Source organism: Cyprinus carpio, chromosome B16, assembly GCF_018340385.1.
Source record: "Cyprinus carpio isolate SPL01 chromosome B16, ASM1834038v1, whole genome shotgun sequence".
NCBI classification, from domain to species: Eukaryota; Metazoa; Chordata; class Actinopteri; order Cypriniformes; family Cyprinidae; genus Cyprinus; species Cyprinus carpio.
Genome location: NC_056612.1, coordinates 5,077,316 through 5,104,267, shown reverse-complemented (window position 1 = coordinate 5,104,267; position 26,952 = coordinate 5,077,316). Strand labels below are relative to the sequence as shown.

Genomic DNA, 26,952 nt, shown 5'->3' with positions numbered 1-26,952 from the left:
GAATTTTACTGCCAATATGACATCTAACATGCCCATTATCAGTTGTATTTGTTGTAGCTGTGTTGCTTACATCATTCCAATGTTTTTACCCTTCTATGATTTTTAATTGTAACAGTAGCAAACTCACATTAACAGAGCTCAGGTGCTCATTTGTGCTTCATCATTAAAAAGTCCTACAGTACTAGCTGGCATACTTAATGTGGTGTACTGAAAAGTATCTAAATAAACCAGCAGACAATGAATTTACAGAAAATAATGTTATTTTAACAACATAAATTATTATACACAGCAGCAAGCCATCTGTACATAAAAAAAAACAACTATAAAACAGAACCATAAAAAAAATGCAAAATAATATCAAAACACCAAAGCAAGGCTAAGGTAAATAAATAATGTTAAGCTGTTATCAGTACCAAACCAATTAAATCAAAAATAATTAAAAAAAAAAAAACAAATAAACCCATTAAAACAAATATAAAAAAAAAAACAAAAACAAAAATCTAAAACAAGCTAAGTAAAATGTTATATTATATTATAATATATCAGGATTGCTAACATTAGTTGCCTGACTGGAGTGAGATACATGAATATTTAACACAAACAAACAAAAATTACACACTGCCATTTACCCATTGTTCGTCTATAGTAAATCTTTTTAAAACACTTAAAATATTTAAATGCTTACATTACTTTTTTAACTCTACAGTTGTGCAGGAAATTTCACTTAAAAGATTCACTTTTCATTCACAAAAATTAAAAAAAAAATGCCAGAAATGTGTCTCCTGGTGGAAAACAAGGATTTTTAAGATTAAAATGACATGAAATTACCATTATAACCAGTAGATGGCAGCAGAGGATCCACTCCCTGGTTTTTGTCGTGTCTTGCTTATGGATTTATTAGAAAATGACTATTATACCAAATTTTTGTACTTTTACTTCTACTAAAGTATGAATAAAAAGATAATTATTAATGATCCAATAATTAAATAATAATGCATTAAGTATTTTATCTTTAACTGTAGAAGCTGCTAAATTCAGCCACCACAGACTTGTTGCTGCTGTATGTTTGTTACTCTGAATTTGCACAGCTCTATTTTGACATCAGCTTGTCAGATACTGTAGCTCATTCCATCCATTGCTACATAATTTATCACTGTTAATCATAGCAATGACTTGCGGTACAATTTAACTGATTCACTTGCGTAATTTTTTACATTTGCGTTTGTCATTCCTGAAACAGTATACGTGGACAAACAAAACTTTTCTTCAAATTTTAAACAAATTATGTGAGAAAGCTCTTTTCTTGTTATAATGGGAAGATCCGTGAGCATGTAGAAATCTGTAATCTTGTGAAAACTATTTGTTCGGAAACACCTTTGATCTGATTCTGATCTGAGTTGTGCATGACGCATCGATGTGGAATAATATGATGATACGTATAGATTTTATTATTTAATATCCCGTTTTTGTACATTACCATGGTCCATTGACACTAAAAAAAAAATATATCAAGTTGTCATTTTAAATCAAGCTGTCATTTCTTGTACTCTTGGGGGCCCCAAGAAGTTGTTTAGTTCACTTAAGCCTTGGGCCGGCTCTGCTCAAAAAATATACATATATACATACATACAGGTGCATCTCAAAAAATTTAAATATCATGAAAAATTAGATTTTTTTTGGTAACTTATTTCAAAAAGTGAAACTTTCATATATTCTAGGGTCATTACATTTAATTTTATTTATTTATTTTATTTTGATGATTAGAGCTTACAGCTCATGAAAGTCAAAAATCCAGTATCTGAAAATATTACAATATTTTCTAAGATCAATAAAAAAAGGGATTTGCAAAACAGAAAATTTCAAGTTCATTTCTGCACTCAATACTTGATCGGGACTCCTTCAGCACAAACTCAAATTACAAAAATATGTTTAATATTTACTAACTGTATTTAGGCCTAACATTTTCACAAATTAAAACAATAAGTATGACAACCAAATAAATACAGCTATATTTAATAAATATGTTTAATATTTACTAACTGTATTTAGGCCTAACATTTTCACGAACTGTAAGTAATTATCATCATAATTATTATAATTATAATATAATTATATATAATTATAATTATTCATCACTGGTGCTCAATTATCACTCAGTTGATCACTTAATTACTTAATTGCAAAGTATATCTTCTTTCAGTGAACTCAACTGAATTAAGTTCAGAGTACTCACAACTATTAGTTTTAAAACTTAAATGGTTTAAGGCAATCGGTTTCCTCAAACTGTTTGAGTTAACATAACTTGTCAGGTTTTTAAGGATATCTGTTTACTCGAACGGTTTGAGTTGAGTTGCTTGTCCGGTTTTACAGTGTATCTGTTTTCTTTTTATTAATTATATTATTTAAAAGCCCTTGCTACGTATACTGTGTTTAGGCTAACTGAGACTTGTTATAGCACTTGTATATCATTGCTCTTTTGTTGTTTTTTGCTTCCATTGTCCTCATTTGTAAGTCGCTTGTAAATGTAAATGTAATGTAATTACAACTTTTCAAACTGGCCCTATTATGTTTCTGCTTTTAGAAATGGATCTTTTCTATCACTAATCAAGCGTATTATTTTGTAGTTTAGGCTCATTTTGACCACAAAGTATGTGCTGTCTGCAAATTGTGCAAGTGTAGCTTAATTAATTTGTTTTATATTATTTACATCGTGGCAGTTTAAGTTTCAGCAATGTTTAATAAGGTGTGCAAATCAATCCTGAATCATGCTGTTTTTATACGGTGCACGCAAACAACTGTTTTATCATGTATACTTAGTATATGTTTGAAGGCGAGACTCTCGAGACAGACTTTGATGAGCGCAGAAAGTGATTTCATAATTACTTCATATAATTTCTGTGGAGGATATTTTCTTTGAATTGACTTTTTGAGATTATTTCTGAGGAGTATTTTATTTCTTTTATTGGTTTTTGTTTGGTTTGTTTGGTCATCTTTTCTTATGTTGTGAAGGAGAGATTTTTAGGATATTTTTGATGGCTCAGTTCGGCGAAAGACGAGGTGAGTGTTTTAATTTTTCATATTTGTTGTTGGTATGTTATGGTATGATGTTGTATTAGACTATCCTCACATTAATACGTTTGTGCAGTTTAGCAAATTTATCTCGAATACTCCCAGTTAAATAAGCACTTATTGCACTAAATGAATATGAAAAACTGCCATTTCATAAAAAAGTGTATTATGTGTCACTTTGCATCCTTGTTCACTTTGCATCCTTGTTCAGCTCCTATTTTTCAATAATAATCTGACCAGAGTTAATTATTCCGCTCATACCACGGTTACTAAACCTCAAGATATTGTTCAGATGATTTATTTCAAGAAACTCGTTAAAAACCAGAAGAAAGTCAACGAGTGTGAAATAGAGAGTGAAAGGCTGCTGCTCTTTCAGCTGCGGGCCGCTCCAGATCCACTGCTGCTTTAACCCAGATGGCTGCTGGTCAGGAGGCTGGGAGACAGTGTGGAGACCACATTCAGAAAGCACTGTCCACCCCGACCCGGCCGTGGAGTCCAGAGCTGCCTGGCTATATCTCTCCTCTGCCTTCTGAGTCGACTCAAAGGAAGAGGAAGAGGCGGAGCTCGGAGGATGAAGATCCCTGCACCTCAGACGAGAGACCCGCCAAACGCTCTGCTGAAGGTCAGACTTATTCTGAAGACATCGCTGAATTAAGGGATTTGCCATTGAAATGTTCACCACTGATGATGATTACAGTAAATGTTTTCTAATTTCTGGTGATCTTGTGGTTGTTGCAGATGCGTATATAAAGGGCCCAATGCTGGGTCAAGGTGGATTCGGCTCTGTGTTTGCTGGGACCCGCAGCTCTGATGGATTGCCAGTAAGACATTTTCTGTCCTCCTTAATTCATTCAAACAGCCCTCATTTAGGACACTTGTGGCATAAACCGTATTTCATCTGTACAGAGCACGAGGTTATTGTCATCATTAGCAGGTGTAATGTACTGTGGTTCATCTGGCTGCAGGTGGCCATCAAGTACGTGACTAAAGACGAGGGGCACGAGGACATGGAAGTTGTAAGTTCAGTCACATGTAAGGTTTGATACACACATGAACCCACACTCAGCCGTCTAGCGATGACTCAAGGGTCTGGTATCTCTGCCGCTGCAGGAAGGTCAGGGTCTGCTGCCGCTGGAGGTCGCGTTGATGACCCGGGTCAGTTCAGCTCCTGTCTGTCCCAGTGTCCTGAAGCTGCTGGAGTGGTTTGACCATCCCGGCCGCTACGTCCTGATCCTGGAACGGCCGGATCCTTGCCAGGATCTCCACAGAATTATGAGTCACCTGTCTGCAGGCAAGAGATGGCAAACATGCAGCTGTTCACCGTCAGAAATCACAGCCGGAGCGAGCAGAAGTTGATGTTGTGTTGCTCAAGTACTGTGTTGTGTGTAACAGACTGCTGTCAGTTGATTAGATGGTGTCTTAGAGCAGCAGCGGACGAGCGTCCCAGCTTACAGGACATTGAACAGCATCCCTGGTTACGCTCCACAGGTGGCCAATCACAGCACACTCATCTCAGTGACTCAGTGTTGACCGGACAGCTGGATTGTCCTGTCAGGATAAATGTAGGTAACTGGCTGTGATTGTGAACACAGGGTGAGCAGGAGTGCAGGACACAGGAGCAGCAGAGACAGCTGGACACCTGCAGTGAGGACGAGTGGACAGCAGGCGGTGTTCATGTGTTGTGTAATGCTGTGCTTCACTCTGGAGTGTGACTGAGGGCTCTGTGTGGATGCTGGAGGAGCTGGACACGCAGCGCCGGCTCAAACCAGAGTCCTGATGCTACAGAGATCCGCTCCAGACTGAGCCTAAACCAGCATGCAGCTGTTCTAATAAGAAGAACATCACAACCTTAGGAATTATTTAATTAGTTATCATCTTTAGTTAACTGAAACCTATAGAAAATATTTCTGCTACTTGAAATAAAATAAACTTTAACTTAATCTAAAAATCTAAATCTTAATAAAAACTATAATAGCATCTCATTGTTACAGCTTATTAAAAATAAAGATGAAAGAAGAGGATCTGCTGCCGAAGAAGTCAGAACAATGTTAATCATATTAACTTCACTTTAACAATAAACTAAATACACACAATACAAAAATTAAAATTACGAAAAAAATTAAAATCCTACAAATATTACATTCAACTTACACCTTAAATGCATATTTAATTTACGCTTACCGTCTTGTGTACACTTCCACAACTCTTACCCTGCGTATGCAAATCTTTTAGGCATTGTTTAACATTCACAAATGATTCATTGATGGCACCACATTCTCATTAAAGCCCCTTTGAGAATATGTAACATTTTCAACATTATTAAAATAAGAAGAAAAACAACTACATGAAAAATGAAGCTTTGTTCTATGGATGTTATCTTCACACAGAACTTACCTCATTGACGAACTCTTTGCCCTGGTCAGTTAAGACCCTTTTAGGGGCTTCAAACATGTGCACAAACTTGATCAAGCACTCAGCGACCTCTTTGGTGGATTTGGACCTCAAAGGATAAGCCTGGGGCCACTTCGTGAGGTAATCGATGATCACACAAATGTACTGAATACTGTCCTCACTCAGTGACAGCTTACCAATGAGATCCATGCCCAACAGCTCCAATGGCTGTTTAACCTAGAGTTAAAAAATTAAAAGTTATTGTTTTTCTTGTTTTCTGTTAACCTGTTTTTTTTTCTTTCTCCTGTTTCATTGGTTTCCTGTGTTTCTAAGTTTTCATTTGTTGCCATAGTTGTGTTTATCAGGCTTGTGTTTTGATTTGTTTCTTGTTTAGTGTAAATATACCTTGCTCTCAGTTTCAGTTATATTTATCCATTCTGGTTGCAACATCTGTTTTATAAAAGAACTCGTACCTCAATAGGTCTGTAGTCAGTCCCCTGTTTCAGGGAGGACCTACTGGCTTGGCATTGTTCACACTGTGCCATCTTGTCGAAGACAGAAGTGTTAGGCTCACAGAAATTATGGTTTGTTTATTTTTGAAATTATTAACAATCTTATTATGACATGAAAATATTTTTTATTTTTTATATTGAATCAACAGATGTGCTTAGTACCCATTGGTCGATGTCTGTGACATGCCAGGCCAGTAAAATCTTCGTGAGATCGCGTCCCTGGCTTTATTTTTGTCCAGAGTGTGAATATGAGGTTTGCCTCCTCATTTCCACAGACCACCTTCGTTTTTATTACCTTTTTGTTGTTTTTGTAATGAGTATAGTGCAATTTGCCATCTATGGAAAAATAGAGAATTGTCAATATGATGTGTTGTAAAAAAAGGATGAGTTTTAATATATTGTATGTAAATGTCCTGTTTTGTTATGTTTTGGTTTGAAAGAAAAATTCACCAAATAATGTATGCTTTTTATAGCTGTATGGAGATAAATTGCTCTTAGCAGAAAATATAACAGGATGTTAAAGGGATAGAAACAACATTTCTGTCATAATTTACTTACCCTCAAGTTGTTCAAAACCTTTAGAAGTTTCTTTGTTCTGCTGAACACAAAGGCAGATATTTGGAAGAATGTCACTAAACAAACAGATCTTGGACACCATTGACTTAATATAGTATCTATTTTTTGTACCATGGTGTCCAAGGAATATCTTATATTTATATCTAATATTTATACAGGTTTGGAACATCTTGAGGGTGGGTAAATTATGGACAGAATTTTCATTTTTGGGTGAACTATCCTTTTACATCTAATGACCCAGTGCTTAAATAACTGATGATAACGAAATGGGACACTAATGACGATAAATAGAAAATGAAAGGAAAATATTTAGTTTTTTAAAACAACACCTAACTATATATATTATACCCCCCATGTAAAGCCATACTGTTGAAACTACAATCAAATGCTTTTGAGCACACTTCCTCCATGACATGATTTGATAAAATAAATTTGGTGTAAAATTTTGCAATATGGAAGTTACTATTTTTGATCCTCTTTAATTGTTGTTATCCTTAATATTAATCTTGACTTTTTTATTCTCTAATTGTTTTTCATCTCAATATATTTTATGTGGTTATATTAACCACCTCTCCCTTTACATTTAGGTTAAAGCTAAACAACGCTATCTTTTGTTGTTTAAATTGTTTGGTGGCTCTTCTTATGGAGTACAAGTTCAAGGCTTTGTCTGTTGTAACGTTGAATGTTCGAGGTTTGCAGGACAGTTTAAAAAGAAAAGCCATTTTTTATTTGGTAAAAGAAGTGCAGCTGATCTTATCTTTCTTCCAGAAATTCACTCAGAGGAAACGGATGTTAGGTTTTGGAGGAATCAATGGGGAAACTCAATTTCTTTAGCCATGGCAGCAATCACTCAGCTGGGACTGCTATTATGATTCAAAGGGACAGTTTTAGAAACTCTGGGCTCTGATGAAGGCAGATGGGTTATTGCTGAAATCAATCAAGATAATGCCACCTTCATAGCTTGCTGTGTATATGGTCACAACTCTCGTGCATCCAACAGAGTAATGTTCTCTCATTTAGTGGATAAACTTAGGAAGCTAAATAGGAAGTATATTGATGCTTATTTTCTTCTGGGAGGAGATTTCAATGAATGCATGGATGATTGTCTGGACAGACACAGAAGAGCGTACGCCTCAGATTTGTCAAATTTGGAGAGACACAGAGGCGAGAAATTGTTGAATAAAGTTGTTATTTTTGTTTTCTTCGTGTACAAAAAGTATTCTCGTCTCTTCATAACGTTTCATAACGTTTGTATATTCTGCTCTTTCTTTGTCTGTCAACGATAAAGCTATAAAGGAAATTAATAAAATATTTAAAGATTTTATTTGGAAAAATAGACTATACAAGTTAAAAAGAGATGTGCTTGCTAACTCCAGAAGCGAAGGTGTCCTTGATTATTTGGACTTCGCAGACACTGTAAACACCCTGAAAAGATGCTTTACAAATCCAATGTCACTGTGGTTTTTTATTCCAAATAAGATATTTGACCAACTTGGTGTCCTATCTTAATAGGTTTCCTTAATTTATAATTAATAATTACCTAATCTAACTTCCATCAGCAATGTCTTCTTTCGTGGTAATAGTGTTTTGTCCATGGTTTCTCCCACCACAAAGTTCTCCTTTGGAATAATTCTGATATAACGGTCAGAAATCAGTCTCTTTCCCCCCTAGATGGTTTAATAACAACTTGAACTGTATTCTATCTGTGTTTGATGATTTTGGTAATATTTTAACTTATGAACAATTTATGAATCTCCATAATTTTCCAGTCCCACCAAAGGAATATAATACTTTGATGAGAGCCATCCCAGCAGGCTTAACCCAGTTAATTACAAGTCACCTTAAATTCAGTAAGGCAACAGTGTTTATCTGGCTTTATGTTTGGGTGGTATTGTTATTTTAGATCAGAAATACAATAACAGACATATCCGCAAAATATTTCAGACAAAGAGAAAGATTACTCCAAGAGGGAAATTCTATTGGGGTTCCTTTATAACAAATATAAAAAAGTAAATTTTGCATTTCTAACAAGGTTAAGGGGATTATTATCAAATCCTTCATAAAATTTACCGTTAATTTGTTTATTTCTAAGTATTCTAACGTCGATGAGTCTTGCTCGTTTTGTTGAGGAAACAGCTGCCCGTTTGTTTTTTGATTGTGGTGTTACCAACAAATGATGGGTTGACTTGAGCAACTATGTTTCTAACCTTACAAATGTGTCCCATACTTTTGTCCTCAAAGATGTTATCTTCTAAAATCCAAAACTATTATCTGCTGAATATGTTGTTAATTTTCTTAAATTGAATGCAAAATTCTTCATTCATAAGCAAAATTGGCTTAAATCTCCTTTGTCTTTCCCCCTTTTTCTTGTTGAATTGGACTCTCTCGTTTCATCTCTTAGACTTTTCTAAAAGACTGTAGGTTTATTTTTGTATATATATATATATATATATATATATTTATGATTGCTCTTTTTTGTAATATATTTATGTCTCGCTTCCCTGTTTCTGTATGTTTTTACCAGTTTTTACAAGTTTTGGAATAAAAAAAAAAGATGCCTTCCTTGTAGACTTTTTTAATGAGCCATCTGTGATGATAAGTAATTAATAGTCTCTCACTGGCCTCTATATAAAAGCTCTACAGAAAACAAACAAAGCAAGCCCTGCAAATGAATATAAAATGTTTTTAAAACCACATATTATACAGGCAGGCACTTATATTTAATGATATTTTATTATTTTTATTGCATTTAATGTATTATACTTTCAATAAAATTGGCTTTTAAAAGCTGTTTTAAGCATGTTTTAGCCTAAGGTTATTTATTTATATATATATATATATATATATATATATATATATATATATATATATATATATATATATATATATTATATATATATTTTTTTTTTTTTTTTTTTTTTTTTTTTTTTTTTTAATTGATTTGACACACTTTTGACCAGCAGGCGCTTCAAAACACTGAATCATTTTGCGATGAGAACATACTTTCAAACAACTTTTTGCTATTACATATATCCAACCACACAATAATATATCTAACAGTCATACAACACACAACAGCCAATAATACAAATATACGGTAGAATATCAAAATGACACTAGACACCCAAAAGTTTTAAAACAAGTTTTTTACCTTGAAAAATGAGTTTCAAGGTCACTCTGATGGTACAGTGACTTCTAAAAAGATGAACAGCTTCTGTTTCTTTCCAAAAGTCTGTTCTCGAAGTGCATAAGTTCAGTGAGCTGTACAAAACTTTAAAAGGGTGGATCGCTTTACGGCAGCAACAACTGCGCGTGCACAGCTATCCTCTGTAATTAGGACAGTGGTATATTTACGACGGTGAATTCCACTCACTTAACTGTAGGGGGCTCCAAAGCCACACATACAGTTTCACTTAAATATGAAACAAATCACATCTAAACTGAATCTTCTTTTAAACCTATCATTGAAGAATTACGCAGTATTAAATAAACTCGTCTATTAAATAAATTCAGTGCACACTGACTGAAGTAGTCTTTGGTTCTTTTAATTGTGATGATTTTGGCTCACATTTTACAAAAACCCACCAATTCACTATCTCAGCAAATTAGAATGCTTCATAAGACCAATAAAAAAATAAATACATAAATAAAAAACAAATTTTTAGTGAATTGTTGGCCTTCTTGAAAGTATGTTAATTTACTGTACATGTACTCAATACTTGGTAGAGGCTCCTTTTGCTTTAATTACTGTCTCAATTCAGTGTGGCATGGAGGAGATCAGTTTGTGGCACTGCTGAGGTGGAATGGAAGCCCAGGTTTCTTTGACAGTGGCCTTCAGCTCATCTGCATTGTTTGGTCTCTTGTTTCTCATTTTCCTCTTGAAAATACTCCATAGATTCTCTCTGGGGTATAGAGATCCTACTGGAAAATGAAATCAGCATCTTCAAAAAGCTGGTCAGCAGAAGGAAGCATGAAGTGCTCCAAAATTTCTTGATAAACGGGTGCAGTGACTTTGGTTTTCTTGGTAAATGGATGAAGTCAAAAAACACAATGGAACACCAGCAGATGACATTGCACCCCAAATCATCACAGACTGTGGAAACTTAACACTGGACTTCAAGCAACTTGGGCTATGAGCTTCTCCACCCTTCCTCCAGACTCTAGGACCTTGGTTTCCAAATGAAATACAAAACTTTTTCTCATCTGAAAAGAGGACTTTGGACCACTGGGCAACAGTCCAGTTCTTCTTCTCCTTAGCCCAGGTAAGACACCTCTGACGTTGTCTGTGGTTCAGGGGTGGCTTAAGAAGAGGAATACAACAACTGAAGCCAAATTCCTTGACACGTCTGTGTGTGGTGGCTCTTGATGCCTTGACCCCAGCCTCAGTCCATTCCTTGTGAAGTTCACTCAAATTCTTGAATCGATTTTGCTTGACAATCCTCATAAGGCTGCTGTTCTCTCTGTTGGTTGTGCATCTTTTCTTTCCACACTTTGTCCTTCCACTCAACTTTCTGTTAACATGCTTGGATACAGCACTCTGTGAACAGCCAGCTTCTTTGGCAATGAATGGTTGTGTCTTACCCTCCTTGTGGAGGGTGTCAATGATTGTCTTGGACAACTGTCAGATCAGCACACTCCCCCACAATATTGTATACAATAGAAAAAAAAACAGAGACAACACTCAAAAATAACAAAAAATCCTCAGCAGTTTTTTAGAGTTGATTAACTGATTGGCATGTCACCATATTCTAATTTATTGAGAATGTGAATTGGTGGGTTTTTGTTAAATGTGAGCCAAAATCATCACAATTAAAAGAACCAAAGACTTAAACTACTTCAGTCAGTGTGCAGTGAATTTATTGAATACACGAGTTTCACAATTTTAGTTGAATTACTGAAATAAATGAACTTTTCCACGACATTCTAATTTATTGAGATGCACCTGTATGTATATATATATATATATATAAGTATAGTCTAGTATAATAGATTATTAATATACATTCAAGTTACTGTTTTTCATTGAAAATAACTGAACAAATAAAATGGAGGACGAAAGATGCACAAGTCTTGGTGCATACTTGAGAAACAGAACCTAAAGTTTGTCCTAAAGATATGGTAAATTCTGCAGTTTTCATGATATATGACATGGCTCATCTTACCCCATTCATAGTCTGCATAGAGAGCAAGTGACGTGACATACAGCCAAGTATGGTGACCCATACTCAGAATTCCTGTTCTGCATTTAACCCATCCAAAGTGCACACACACAGCAGTGAACACACACACACCGTGAACACACACCCGGCGCAGTGGGAAGCAATTTATGCTGTGGCGCCCAGGGAGCAGTTGGGGGTTCGGTGCCTTGCTCAAGGGCACCTCAGTCGTGGTATTGCCGGCCCGAGACTCGAACCCACAACCATAGGGTTAGGAGTCAAACTCTCTAACCACTGGGCCACGACTTCCCCACTTAACCCTTGAAAGCTGTTGATGGTGTTGTTGATGCCTGAAGGTTCCAGCAGAGGGGCTTCATACACGCTTCCAAAATACATTGAACCCTGTTAAATATCATTGTATGGATTAAAAAAAAAGTTTTTTTTTTTTTTTTTTTTTTTTGCGTTTCATGAAAGTCATACATTGCTGAGTCATAAATCATTAGGTGAGTAAATGAGTGCATTTCTATTTTTAGTTGAACTATTCTTCTAAGGATCACCTCAGTTTAATTTAGTGTAAAACTGAATTTTTATTTAAAATGTGTAGTGCTGATGAGAGTAAACTATATGAAAAAACACTAAAATAGATTACATTTCATTATACACAAAAAGGCTTGTCAAAAAAAATAAATTAATAAACATGTATTTTTTCATCTTTTTTGCACTAGTTACAGATCAAAAGATTTCATCTGTATTTATTATATATTAGAGATCTCTAGTTTTAGAATTCATGTAGTAAAGTAGCTGATGCAAAAGATTCATTCAGTACTTAAAGTTAATTCATATTGCTTGGAAGTTTTCCCTTCAGAATTTTTAAATGCTATGTTGTAAGTATAGTATAACAGACAATCAAGCCCCGTTTACACTGCCAGTGAATATTTGATGAGAGCTGGCATGAGTAAAAGTGTTTGTTCATACTGATGGTGTGATCAGGGCTTAAGGACTGAATTCATTACACAGTTGGGCCACTTTAGTGTGTGGTATTTATTAACCATCCAGTTTCCAGGTGTTAAATGTATATTAAATATTTAAATGAAGTCATTAAGGCAAACACACCTCCTAGCATGTCAAACAGACTCAATGTACCCGCAAACAGATCATAAATCATTTTCTACTGGTTTGATCTTGATGTGAATTCCATTGAGTGATCTGAGCACGACTTGAGGGATCATCTTGGGGATGTGCTGGGGGTCTTTAATCAGCCGGTATTTCTTCAGTGTCAGCGCCACTGCGACTTTCATCTCATTCATGGCAAAGTTCTGTCCGATGCAGTTTCTGTAATCAAATACACACCAGAAGCTTTCTTTAAATAAGCACAGTAGCAAATATGTTTGCATTAATACTGAGAACTAAAAATTCGGGAAAATTTGTTCACAAATCACACACTTGTAAACAACACTTTTGGATATGGCACAATCTAGTTTTTTTTTTTTAAATAATAGTTTATTTAATCATACACATAGACGTGTATTGTTTATAAAAACACTTGAATAAATGAAGAATGAAGAAAGAAAATACAACCACTGAGCATACTTAAGCAGTACTAATTATGGAAATAATATATTTTAAGAATATATACTTTAGTGAAAACTGATTGTAACGTTTTCAGACACTTCACTGCATGTTATGTGCAATTAAATGAAACTGTATTATAGTTTAGATTTATATTAAATGCAGTTAGCTGAACTTCAGAGTGCTTCAGACCCACATGACTTAAGTACATCTTTATAATTTCATAATTTTATTGTCTTTGAAATATGGTTAGTGTAGGGATGAATGCACTGACAAGCATTTATGAAAAGCTAAAATGTCATTTATGTCATTTCTATTGTAACTTGTATGTCATGTATTTAAATTAAATTACACATTTGTAATGAAGCTGCAATTTACTGTAATACATGTAAAATATTGAATGTAATTGTCACACCCTCAGCTCGTTCCCTCAGCCCCAGTCACCATTGCCAGTCACCATCCACTCAATCTCCCATGCACCGCCCACGTGAACCGTCACCTGAATACTAATTACCTGCACCTGCACCAGCAATCACCACACCTTTTAAATACTCACCTCACTCACTCACTCACCGGCTGGAATCAAGATTGCATGGACATTCTTTGTGGATCTTCTGCCTGCTCCTCGTGGACCGTAGTTGTGGCTCTGTGGAGATTCAGACACATCGATTAAGGGAAGTGACTCTTTGTTGTACTGGCTTAGCTCTGTACTTGAACTCACCAGTTGATCAGTGCTTGAAGATTCCCCGTCTGTGACCACACTTACCTGCTCCGTTATAGTGCTATGCTAATAAAGCTTCACGAAAATACTTACCCGTCTTCTCCTCTCCTTGTGTGGATGTGACAGGATTCCAGCACCTAAAACAGAACTTCATATCTCCCATGGATGTTAACGCTGCAGCTCAGGGAGCTGCTCCGGACCCGTTCACCGAAATGGTGACTGCCCTCCGCCAAGTACTACAGTAAGTTTCACCACACACCGAAACCGGTGCTTCCGCCACCAACAGCACGCCCCTTGCACGTCCCACGTGCTATACGGGTGAACCGAGTGGCTGCAGTGGGTTTATTCTGCAGTGCTCACTGTTCGTCAACGCGAATACCTGTAAATTCCCCAATGAGGCCACCAAAGTCGCCTTTGTGATCTCTCTTCTCACCGGACGAGCGCTACAATGGGCAGAGGCTCTTTGGAGCTCCAAAAGTCCAGTTCTATCCTCATTCGACGCCTTCGTCACTCACCTCCAGGAAGTGTTCGGGGTGGCTCTAACTCCTCTCTCAATCCATGATGAACTCTTAAATCTCCGGCAGGGAGCCGCTGAAATACACGACTACACTCTCCGTTTCCGAACATTAGCCGCCACCAGTGGTTGGAACCAAATTGCCCTACTAGCTGCGTACCGTAAAGGTTTAAAACCCCAGATCAGAAAGCAAATGGTCATTTACGACGATAATGTCAGTCTAGAGACATTCATTAGAAAGACAATAAATGTTGCTCAGCACCTCTCGGCTTGTGCCTCAACGGCTTCATATGCCATCTCTCCATCGGCCAGAACGCCCTCGCTACCACGAGACCAGGAGGAACCCATGATCACCGACTCCTACCGCCTAGAAGCCTCTGAACGGAGGCGCCGTATCCAGGAGCGGCTGTGTTTTATACTGTGGCGAGGCCACTCACCTGATCCACGCCTGCCCAGTCCGTCCGCCTCGCCCAATGGTGAGTACAGTCTCATTTACCCCCATCAGTATCTCCCATACCTCATATCAAAGCCCAGATAACAATTAACTCACGTAATCTTTCCATCCATGTCCTGGTGGATTCCGGAGCCGCCAGCAACTTCATCTCATCTCACTTCGTAACCAAGCACCGTATTCCCATCATCCAGAATGAGACTACTTACCGTATCACTACCATTCAGGGATCACCATTGGGCGGTGGCAAAATAACTAGAAGGACACACGAGCTACAACTCGTTCTGCCCCACGGACACCGGGAACAACTGGCCCTCCTCGTACTTCCTCGCGCCACCGTTGACGTTGTCCTGGGTAGGCCGTGGCTGGCCCAACATAATCCACAAATCAACTGGAGCACAGGGGAAATCCAGGCATGGGACCCGGAATGCCAGAGTCACATTCACCGTTCACCAGTCCAGAGTTCACAGTCTGCGCCACCCGCATCTTCAATTGCACTCCACCTCCATAGGAAGACCTGCCCTTTACTCCTCCTACTCCGATGTGTTCAGCAAGGAACAAGCCACCCGGTTACCACCTCATCGGCCCTGGGATTGTAGTATCGACCTGCTGCCAGGTGCCAAACTACCGCATGGGAAAATATATCCACTCTCCCGTCCTGAGCAGGTGGCGATGGAGGAATACATCCAGGAGGCTCTCGATCAGGGGTTCATCAGACCATCCACATCTCCAGCTGCATCCAGTTTTTTTCTTCGTCCCCAAAAAGGATGGCGGACTTCGACCATGCATCGACTATCGGGTGCTAAATGACGACACCGTCAAGTTCGCCTACCCGTTACCACTCGTTCCGGCGGCTCTGGAGGAACTGCGCGAAGCCAAGGTGTTCACCAAACTCGACCTCCGCAGTGCCTACAACCTGATCCGTATCCGAGAGGGAGACGAGTGGAAGACTGCCTTCATCACCCCTGCTGGGCACTACGAATATCAGGTGATGCCCTATGGACTTGCTAACAGTCCATCCATCTTCCAGAGTTTTCATGAACGAAATATTCCGTGATTATCTCCACCAATTCGTCATTGTCTACATAGACGATATCCTGATCTACTCCCGGAACATAGAAGAACACCAAACCCATGTCTGCCACGTTTTACAACGACTCCGAGACCATCACCTCTACCTAAAAGCTGAGAAGTGCGAGTTTCACTGCACTACTGTCTCCTTCCTCGGATACGTGATCTCTGCGGAGGGAGTTCATATGGAGTCTGCCAAGGTGGATGCTGTGGCCAACTGGGCGGAGCCCACAACGGTGAAAGAACTCCAGCGTTTCCTTGGCTTCGCCAATTTCTACAGAACGCTTTATCAAGAACTACAGCCTGCACTCGGCTCCTCTAACATCCCTCCTAAAAGGAGGTCAGCGCCAGCTGCGCTGGACATCCCAAGCTCGAGAGGCCTTCGGCCATCTTAAACACCTCTTCACCTCACCACCCATACTTCGACATCCTGACCCGTCCAAGCCTTTCGTCGTAGAGGTTGATGCGGCCAACCACGGCATTGGAGCCGTGTTATCCCAATGGTCTGGTGAACCTTGCTCACTCCATCCGTGTGCGTACTTCTCTAGAAAAACTCTCTCCTGCCGAATGCAATTATGGTATCGGAGACCGTGAGTTGTTAGCCATTAAACTCGCCCTTGAGGAGTGGCGGCACTGGCTAGAGGGAGCCCAGTTTCCATTCACTGTTGTCACCGACCACAAAAATCTCCAATATCTGCAGAACGCCAAAATACTCAATGCTCGTCAGGCTCGTTGGTCACTCTTCTTTGCTCGCTTTAATTTTCAGATCACGTATCAGCCCGGTCACAAGAACACTAAAGCAGATGCCCTGTCCCGTATGTACTCACCAGAACCAGACACCAACGAGCCTGATTCGATTCTGCCACCCTCCGTTTTCCTCGCGCCCATCCTCTGGCAGATCGACGAGGAAATTCGAGCCGCCACCCTCGAGGAGCCTGCACCTCCGGAGGTTCCCACGGGTCTTATATACGTGCCCACAAGCCAGCGACTCCCTCTACTGGAAAGTGCGCACACGTCACCTGGCTCAGGACACCCTGGCAGCAGGCGAACCCCTCTCGCTCATCCAGCAGAAGTACTGGTGGCCGAACATGGTTCGTGACGTTACCCGGTACATCCTCGGATGCTCGGTCTGCGCCGTTACCACCACACCTCGTCAACTTCCCGTAGGTAAATTACAACCACTGCCCATTCCTCGCCGACCCTGGACCCATCTAGGGGTGGATTTCGCCACTGACCTTCCCCCCTCACGGGGGTACACTACCATTCTGGTTGTTGTAGATCGTTTTTTCTAAATCCTGCAAACTAATCCCTTTAAAAGGTCTTCCCACAGCGTTCGAGACCGCCGAAGCCCTCTTCACCAACGTGTTCCGGAATTATGGCACTCCACAGGACATTGTATCGGACAGAGGTCCTCAGTTTATTTCCAGGGTCTGGCGAGCGTTTTTCCAGCTTCTCGGGACATCCGTCAGTTTATCTTCTGGATATCATCCACAGACCAACGGCCAGACCGAGCGGAAGATTCAAGAAATCTCACGGTACCTCCGTACTTACTGCTCTCAACACCAGGATACCTGGAGCCAGTATCTGCCGTGGGCTGAGTATGCCCAAAACTCCCTTCGCCAAACCACTACAGGCTTAACCCCTTTTCAATGTGTTTTAGGCTATCAACCACCGCTGTTTCCCTGGTCAGGAGAAGTCTCTGAGGTGCCCGCGGTAGATCACTGGTTCCAGGAGAGCGAGAGGGTGTGGGACTCAGCTCACATCCATCTCCAACGGGCAGTTCGGAGGCATACAGAGACCGCTAACCGCCGCAGATCGCCTAATCCCGTCTATCTACCTGGAGACAAGGTTTGGCTCTCCACTCGGGATATCCGCCTCCGACTGCCCTGCAAAAAGCTGAGTCCCCGCTACATAGGGCCGTTCACCATCCATTCCCAGATAAATCCCGTCACCTACCGCCTGGACCTACCACCACGCTACCGGATTTCACCCACGTTTCACGTCTCACTGTTAAAACGTCACACTGATCCAGTTTCTCCTTCCTCCACAGAACCGGAACCGCCTCCCCCTCCAGACCAACCCGAGATCCTCGGAGACAGCATCTACCAGGTCCAAGAGATCCTCGAATCCCGGCGGCAGAACGGCCACCTGGAGTACCTCATAGATTGGGAGGGGTTCGGTCCCGAGGAGAGGTCGTGGGTACCACGCAACGACATCCTGGACCCGGCTCTCCTCGAAGAGTTCCACCGACAACACCCGGACCGCCCGGCTCCCAGAGGTCGTGGTCGTCCCCGTCGCCGCTCTAGGGTGCCTGGAGTCACCCGTGGAGGGGGGGGGAGTGTCACACCCCTCAGCTCGTTCCCTCAGCCCCAGTCACCATTGCCAGTCACCATCCACTCAATCTCCCATGCACCGCCCACGTGAACCGTCACCTGAATACTAATTACCTGCACCTGCACCAGCAATCACCACACCTTTTAAATACTCACCTCACTCACTCACCGGCTGGAATCAAGATTGCATGGACATTCTTTGTGGATCTTCTGCCTGCTCCTCGTGGACCGTAGTTGTGGCTCTGTGGAGATTCAGACACATCGATTAAGGGAAGTGACTCTTTGTTGTACTGGCTTAGCTCTGTACTTGAACTCACCAGTTGATCAGTGCTTGAAGATTCCCCGTCTGTGACAACACTAACCTACACATCAATAGTCCAATGCTAATAAAACTACACTAAAATAATCACCAGTCATTTCTTTAAATCACTATCAAAACAATGTAATATCGAATAACTACAGCTACAGTTAAAATTATAATTAACTACTTTACATGTGCTTTAGTATGTTAGTCAACACATCAAAATGAGTACTTTGAAGCACGATTAAAACAATGATTTAAAATGTTCTTTAGAGAATCATTTTTAATTTGGCCTTTTTACAAAGTGCACTTAAGTAGACTTTCATTGATATTATATTATCTACAAGTACAGTTAGATATAAGATTTTTTTTTAAATTTTTTTATTTAAGGTTTGAAGTACACTACATGTAGAAAATTGGAAGGACTATTAGGTTGGTTTGGCTATTGCTACTGGAATGGTGAGTCCATTAAAACTCATTCGGTCATCAATCTCATGTTTCCAGTTTATCTTCTCAACATGTAGGAGTAGACATTTACATGGTTACAAGTGTTGGCAATTGTTGGTTTATTGTTAACACAACAATTCCACACAGGCCAAGTATGAGTAGAGAGATGGCTTCACACACACACACAAACACATTGAGTCTGAGGCTTGATTAGTAAGAGGACACAGGTGTTCTTATCAGGACTCAGTCAACCAATCAGATCACAGCAGAATTTTCTACAGCCGCCCCCAAATATGCTACACAAACATATTTGCATACAAGAAAATTCATGATATCAATTCATTTTATATACAATTTACATGTTTCATTCACAAAAACTACCGCCATTTCAACCCATTGGAATTCAACAGAATATTACTAAATCCCTATACTATTAACCATAAAAGTTCCCACAATTTCTCAACTCTAATAATGGTAACGTCAAGATTTGTATGCGAGGAGCTAAATAAAGGGTACCTACTTTAACAATACATTAGATCATTATAAATACATGTAAATGTGGAAACCATGACTCTGGGAAGACACTAGACAAAGGGAGCTGTCCAATACTGCCCAACAGGATACTAGATAAACACAAAGCTTCAACAAAACATTTGCATATGACCCTACAGGCCATAACAGAACTCCTGGAAAAGGTGGAGGCCATGGTTCTGGCAGGGTTGTAGACGGAAGTATTAGTGTCAATTGCTCTAATAGAATCCCAGAGGTAAAACAAGGCTCCAACAGCATGACTAAGATTAAGTTGATCACAAACTGAATAGCCTTGGCTAGGGACAAGGTGATGAACTGAAAAAGAGCAAACAGGTTTGAACAAAGGACCATGGGCAGAGTGGCAAATAGAGAGAATTCCGAGGGCCAAGCAGCAGAAACAGAGGACAGGACCTTGATTAATTTCCCTCTTATAAAAGATACTGAACCATCTGTACCAGCAGATACATGCAAAGGGCTGAGTCAACTTCTCTAATACAATGGGAATGGAGACAATGTGCAAGGGCTGAGGTGGCTTCTCTGCACGAGCAGGAATGGAGGCAATATGCAAGGGCTGAGTCAACTTCTCTAATACAATGTGAACGGAGGCATTGTGCAAAGGCTCAGCAGGCTTCTGAGTCTGATAGAAAAGACGCACATCACCTTGCAGTAAAGGCTCCACGTATTTGGTATCTACTCTGCTTATGGATAGCTGGCAAAATTGAAAAAGAAACAGTAGTACATTCTATTTTCTTTATGCCTTTTTGGATGGTTCGAATAAGCAATGACTCTGCTGCCCAATAAGGACCTAAAACTTCTGCCGCAGAAGACATAAGCATGGTTCCTTCTGAACCGTCATCTAATATGGCATATGTCTCGAGTCTTTCCTTGGTGGCTCAGAACTACCTTTAGAATTTTCAGAAGAACAGAGATAAGACGACTTGGTCTGCTCAAATGAAATATCCCAGAATCAGGTTTGTGTGCATTCACTTCATGCAGTATTCCTAAGTGACAATTCTGACACACTGGACATTTTCTTTGCAGGTCACAGCTGAATGATCTATGGGCACAACCAAATCTCCAGCAATGGTTATTGTCAGCAATCCATTCCCGTTTGGCTACTGTATCAAAGCTCTGGAATTCAGGACAATGACTAAGAAGGTGATCAGTACTGCAACAGTATGCACAAGATGGTTTACATCCCTCATTCCTTTCCTGTGATCTGATAATTTCACTGTTAGTAGTTTCAGTTATCTTTCTCTGAGTGGGTACATTCACTTCTGGACTCACCTTATGAAGGGAAGCAGCTGTTTGAAATTGGGACTTGGTAGGCCTCCCTTCTCTTGTCTGGGACTTCACACCTTTAGATTGTTCAAACACTTGGATAGCTAGATTCTGACATTCTGATTCTTCTTCCAACCAAACAGAGAAATTAACCAAGTCATAGGGTTCATCTGGTCGAGTAGTTTTAGCATATCTTGCAAAACTGGTGACCTGCTGTGCTGGAAGGTTACTGAGCAATTGATGGACATATGATGCACAGAATAACTCTTTTGCTCCTTCATGATCCCAGGACTGAAGCATGCCGACAAGAGCTTGAACTCGTACAGCAAATTGACCAAATGCAACAGGATCTCCTGAACGTACAGCTGGCAAATTCTTAATAGCAGCAATCTCCCAAAGCACCAACTGATGGGGTTGACCATACCTTTTCTGGAGAGCCTTCAAAGCAGTAGTGTAAGGGTGGGAATGATGGGCATGGCCAAGGCTAAATGTTGGGCTGCATCAAACTTCAAATGATCCAGAAGAATATGATACTTATATTGTTCAGTTTCTTCTAGCGGCATCAGATTCTTTAACGCCATGTTCAGCAAGGCAAACTCATAAGGGTCATCACTCATGAAATATCGAAATGAAAGTCTTTCAATAAGAGCTGACCTTGAGGGCTGTAAAGCTGGCATCATTGTTTGAGACACAGTCGCTGCTGTCAGAATGGACATATGCTGATCAGGTACTATCTGTTGTAATCCAGTTTGAAAGAGTGCAGATATTTAATTCATATCTCTTTGCTGCTCTTCAGTTCCTGAAGCAATGATATCTCTGGATGTCAAAGGATTCTGAGCAGACATAATGGAAGGATTAACTTGCTGCTCCATAGCTGTTCTAGATTTATGTTGCAAAGGAATTTGCTGAGAATGACCAAGAGATGCATAGGAAAATCCAGCTGAAAGATCTCTAAGAGGCAACGTAACAACTCTTGAAGTAACACAATTAAATGGAGCATGCCATAAGATAAATATACTGGATAAGGAAAATCAGGCAGGTATGGAGGCCTGAACAATCCTTCACTTGGAAAGAAGGGCGGCCTACTTGAAGGCATCCATGGATCACTAGGCATATAAAATGCATTTCCCTGCATTTGATCAGGTGGCAAAAGGCTTTGATCCCTTCCTACTACAAAATCAAGATAACCATGAAAAAAAATTAGATTCATAAGAAAATCCCACAGATGTTGCAAATTTTGAGGGAGCGTGCAATTGGCATGTTGACTGCAGGAATGTCTACCAGAGCTGTTGCCCGTGAATTGAATGTTCATTTCTCTACCATAAGCCATCACCAAAGGCGTTTCAGAGAATTTGGCAGTACATCCAACCGGCCTCACAAACGCAGACCACGTGTAACCCCACCAGCCCAGGACCTCCACGTCCAGCATCTTCACCTCCAAGATCATCTGAGACCAGCCATCCGGACAGCTGCTGCAACAATCGGTTTGCATAACCAAAGAATTTCTGCACAAACTGTTAGAAACCATCTCAGGGAAGCTCATCTGCATGCTTGTCGTCCTCATCGGGGTCTCGACCTGACTGCAGTTCGTCGTCGTAACCGACTTGAGTGGGCAAATGCTCACATTGGATGGCGTCTGGCAGTTTGGAGAGGTGCTCTCTTCACGGATAAATCCTGGTTTTCACTGTACAGGGCAGATGGCAGACAGCGTGTATGGCATTGAGTGGGTGAGCATTTTGCTGATGTCAGTGTTGTGGATCGAGTAGCCCATGGTGGAGGTGGGGTTATGGTATGGCCAGGCGTATGTTATGGACAACGAACACAGGTGCATTTAATTGATGGCATTTTGAATGCACAGAAATAACGTGATGAGATCCTGAGGCCCATTGTTGTGCCATTCATCCATGACCATCACCTCATGTTGCAGCATGATAATGCACGGCCCCATGTTGCAAGGATCTGTACACAATTCCTGGAAGCTGAAAACATCCCAGTTCCTGCATGGCCAGCATACTCACCGGAAATATCACACATTTAGCATGTTTGGGATGCTCTGGATCAACGTATATGACAGCATGTTCCAGTTCCTGCCAATATCCAGCAACTTCACACAGCCACTGAAGAGGAGTGGACCAACATCCCACAGGCCACAATCAACAACCTGATCAACTCTATGTGAAGGAGATGTGACCCCCCAATACAGTAAAACTGCACATTTTAGAGTGGCACCTGGGCAATAATCATGCTGTCTAATAAGCATCTTGATATGCCACACCTGTGAGATGGATGAATTATCTCGGTAAAGAAGTGCTCATTAACACAGATTTAGACAGATTTGTTAACAATATTTGAAAGAAATAGGCCTTTTGTGTACATAGAAAAAGTTTTAGATCTTTGAGTTCAGCTCATGAAAAATGGGGGCAAAAACGAAAGTGTTGCGTTTATAATTTTGTTCAGTGTATAATGTTGTGCGGTATCTTTCCCGCCCACTGAAGGCTCATCAGTAGATCACATGTGCACTGAAGTGAACTAACCCTGGAACATAACCAGCTCTGCAGCAGGTTATCTTCAGAGAGCAAGTTACTACCATTACTTAAATACTCTGAAAGTAACCTCCGATTTTGGAACCGAAAGCTGAGGTTATCCGCTCGCTTATCCTCAAACATACCTGAGTATGTCACATAACCTGCTTTTTGGAATACCCCCTGGATTAGAAGGCTGCAGATCTTGTGTCTCCAATTGCCCTGTAGTGGTAGGTGCTGTAGAAATAGGCATTGAAGAGACAGATGGCATATCCTGAGATGGAGTAATTTGTCCACTAAGCTTTGGTGGTGTAGGAGACACATTTCCCTGTTTAATTTGATGTTGTCATATACATTTACTCAACTCATCCACTATAGAATCTCCAGGGTTTACCTCATTTTGTTGGTTCAGTTAAGTTGAAACAGAGGACTCTTCGTTAGAACTGCACTCAGATCGAATAGAAGATGAAGACCCATTTTTCCTTTGCATATCCTTCATCATTTGTCCCATATCCAACAACATTCCCTTTATCGGTTTAATCTCCTCAGACAAAGACTTCAACTCATTTTGGGTTGCAGTAATGGAAGCTCCTTGTGATGTAACCTGCTGACTAAATCCTCTGGCTCTTGTGACAGTTGTCTACTTGGATGAATCGAAGGATTTGACTGAGCTATCACATAATCTTGATGCCATCTTGGAGGCTTCACAATTCTTGTTGAGCATTTAGGTCTCAAACAGTATCCATTCTAGCAGCCTTTCCGGCTCGAAGGACCATGTAGAAAATTGGAAGGAATATTAGGCTGGTTTGGCTATTGCTACCGGAATGGTGAGTCCATTAAAACTCATTCAGTCATCAATCTCATGTTTCCAGTTTATTTTCTTAACATGTAGGAGTAGTGTTGTCAAAAGACCTGGTACTTCGGTACCAAGTCGGTACTAAAAAAATGAAAATGTCACGGTACCAGGTTTCTTTAAGTACCGGTGGTTCTGAGTACCCGGTCAACCCGGTTCTTGACGCATACAGCGCTATGATTTCCGCGAAGCAGAAAACGTGGACGGGATATCAAAATCCAGTCATGAAAATGAAACTTACATTTTAACATGGACAGTCACAGAATTTGTCAAAGTTAGCATAAATTAATCAAATCTCCATATGGACCAGTATCTGTAAATGTTAAGCCGCAAAAGTTGGTTGAAATATGAATCCTGCATGTTCTGCACGTCTCTGTGTGAATGAATGAATGGCAGAGACGTGCGGTTTTGTTTACTACATAGACTGAAGCGCGTGACGCTTGCAGTAATTTCAGCATCTGCCGAGGACATAAATACACAAACAACATCACCAGAACTGTTCTGAGTTACTTCACATTTTTTTTTACTGTTTAATTTGAGTAATATCAGTGTCAATTTAAAGGTATTCACGGCAACCTAGGGTTTCCCACACATTGATTTATTACAATATCAAAACTGACCGCTACAAATAGATTTTCCAAAAGGCTTTGACTTCATTGAATAAACATGAGCACTGCACGTTTCAAAATCAAAAACCAGAGCGGGTGTTTTTATATCACTGGTATTTCAGAAGGAAACCAACTGTATTTAGAAAATTTTCGATTTCATTTTCATTTCATTTTGCATGTAATGCTTGATAAGGCAGCGTTTGTGAGCTCAGCTCTGCTTTGCAGCCATCACCGGAGAATCCTGTACCTCTCCCGCTCTTAAAGCGCCTCCTGCTGGCAGGAAATGAATTTTCATATATATGTATATATGGGGGCGGGGAGTGCCGCCACAAATAGAGTGTAAGGCTGTGGGAAACACTGCAACCCCTCAAAAATAAAAGTTCATTTTTACATAAAGGCGTTGTGCTAGAAATATTACTATTATTTAGTAGAATGTATGTGATACTGCTATTACTGTTGAAAAAATTAATAAAACTTTATTTTTTAAAGAAATAAATCACACAATATTTCTTCCATGTATTTAACAAAAAATAAAATGTGTTTATATTTCATTAATTAAAAGACAAATTAAATTTGGGTGAAACTTGTTTACAGTTTTTCATAATTATATTACTTGTAGAAAAACTTTAAACACAATTGTAAATAAGTATAAAGAATGGCATTGGTTTTATTTTTAGTGAAAAAAAGTGTTTTTTTTTAATTAGCATATTTTTGTGTTTTGCTTTGGTACTGAAATTGGTACCGAGAACCGTGGATTTTCACTGGTGTTACGTCCCTCGTTATTTAGATGTTATTTGTCTAGGAATATTATTAGACGTAACAAAAGTTTTGCATGTGTGTCAATATAGTGACGAGAATCTGTTATTGGAAAGGAACAGACAACCATCCATAACTGAGTTGAAAGATTTTAATTCTCCAACTACAATAAAGTGAAGTAGTAACAAAGGGAAAAAAATAATAATGAAGAATAATAAAGTAATGAATATTTATAATTAGTACAACGTAACAAGAGTAACCAGAGCAACAGACAATCTGGGGAAGAGGAAGGAGCAAAAAGAGTGGTGCTTAAATCAAAAAACTGAATATAACAAAAAGCCCCTTTAACTAAAGTTTAAAGAACTAAACTAACTATCAACAAAAAAGGTAGAAAGAAAACATCTTCAGCGTACAAGACGCTCTAACTAAACTATACTAACTAAAACAATAACATACATAATTAGCACCACTCCTAACACTAGTGCATCTAATACATCTCCGTAACTACGTGTGCAAATGTAAGTCGCGACCTGCTTACCTGGCTCACAACCTCTCCCATCAGTCTACACAATGTTAAACGATGAACTGAGATGAAGATTTCATGACAGCAACAAACATTTAGCAGGCACTGCAAACACGTAAGCTACCAAGGGCAACACAGTGCGCCTTCAAGCGCAAACAAAAGAGAACTGATCTAACTGCAAGATCACAAAAGCAGCGAGCCCCGAACAATAATCAGTCGCTCAGACTGGTCTCTCAAACAAGAGAACCGTCTTCACAGCGTGTGCCAACTCTTTTCCCAACCCAGAGTCTGTTTTCATCCCCCCGCCATTGAAGTTAGAGCCATTCATAAACTACCCGGCGACAGGCGATTGGTGGCGCGATCCCAGACGTCAGCATCCTACGTCAGCTGATTGACAGGCGGACGCTCCAATCGAGCTTCACACCTGAAACAAATAAAGTACACAAACATACACGCCAAGCATATGCAACAACATACGCACAAACAAAAATTACGAAGCGCGGCGTACGTAACACTCACCCCCTTAAAACTCAACCTGAAGCAGTATTTAAGCTCTAGATAAGGTGTCAGCAATGATATTCTCTGAACCCTTTTTATGCTTTATGATCAAGTTATAATTTTGCACAATCAACGACCAACGCATAAGACGTTGATTGTGATTGTACATTCTGGACAAGAACACTAACGGATTGTGATCCGTGTACACAGTAACAGGCAGAACAGATGAACCCACATAAACCTCAAAGAATTGCAAAGCCAGAATTAGA

General features: G+C 39.9%; 2 protein-coding genes across 2 annotated transcripts in view; one reads left to right on the top strand and one right to left on the bottom strand.

The window, feature by feature from the left end:
- Positions 1 to 2,987: 2,987 nt before the first annotated feature.
- On the top strand, positions 2,988 to 4,781 carry LOC122140080 (serine/threonine-protein kinase pim-2-like). The gene is made up of 7 exons (XM_042741868.1): positions 2,988 to 3,057; positions 3,446 to 3,691; positions 3,808 to 3,890; positions 4,035 to 4,106; positions 4,180 to 4,360; positions 4,481 to 4,584; positions 4,662 to 4,781. Exons 1-7 carry the CDS (start codon positions 3,033 to 3,035, stop codon positions 4,779 to 4,781), a joined length of 831 nt encoding a protein of 276 aa, XP_042597802.1. The 5' UTR covers positions 2,988 to 3,032.
- Positions 4,782 to 12,727: 7,946 nt separating this feature from the next.
- The window catches only part of LOC109111371 (cytochrome P450 4B1), a 33,513-nt gene continuing 19,288 nt past the window's right edge, over positions 12,728 to 26,952 (bottom strand). Inside the window, exon 12 of the mRNA XM_042740412.1 lies at positions 12,728 to 13,036. Within this exon, the coding sequence (XP_042596346.1) occupies positions 12,859 to 13,036 (178 nt within the window). The 3' untranslated portion in view covers positions 12,728 to 12,858. The remainder of the gene's footprint in view (positions 13,037 to 26,952) is intronic.

Bases quoted from the DNA above. Each gene is read 5' to 3' on its own strand.
- LOC122140080 (XM_042741868.1), top strand. From the start codon at position 3,033: ATGGCTCAGTTCGGCGAAAGACGAG. The intron at 3,058-3,445 runs GTGAGTGTTTTA...CTGCTCTTTCAG, and splicing joins TCAGTTCGGCGAAAGACGAG to CTGCGGGCCGCTCCAGATCC. The intron at 4,107-4,179 runs GTTTGATACACA...CTGCCGCTGCAG, and splicing joins TAAGTTCAGTCACATGTAAG to GAAGGTCAGGGTCTGCTGCC.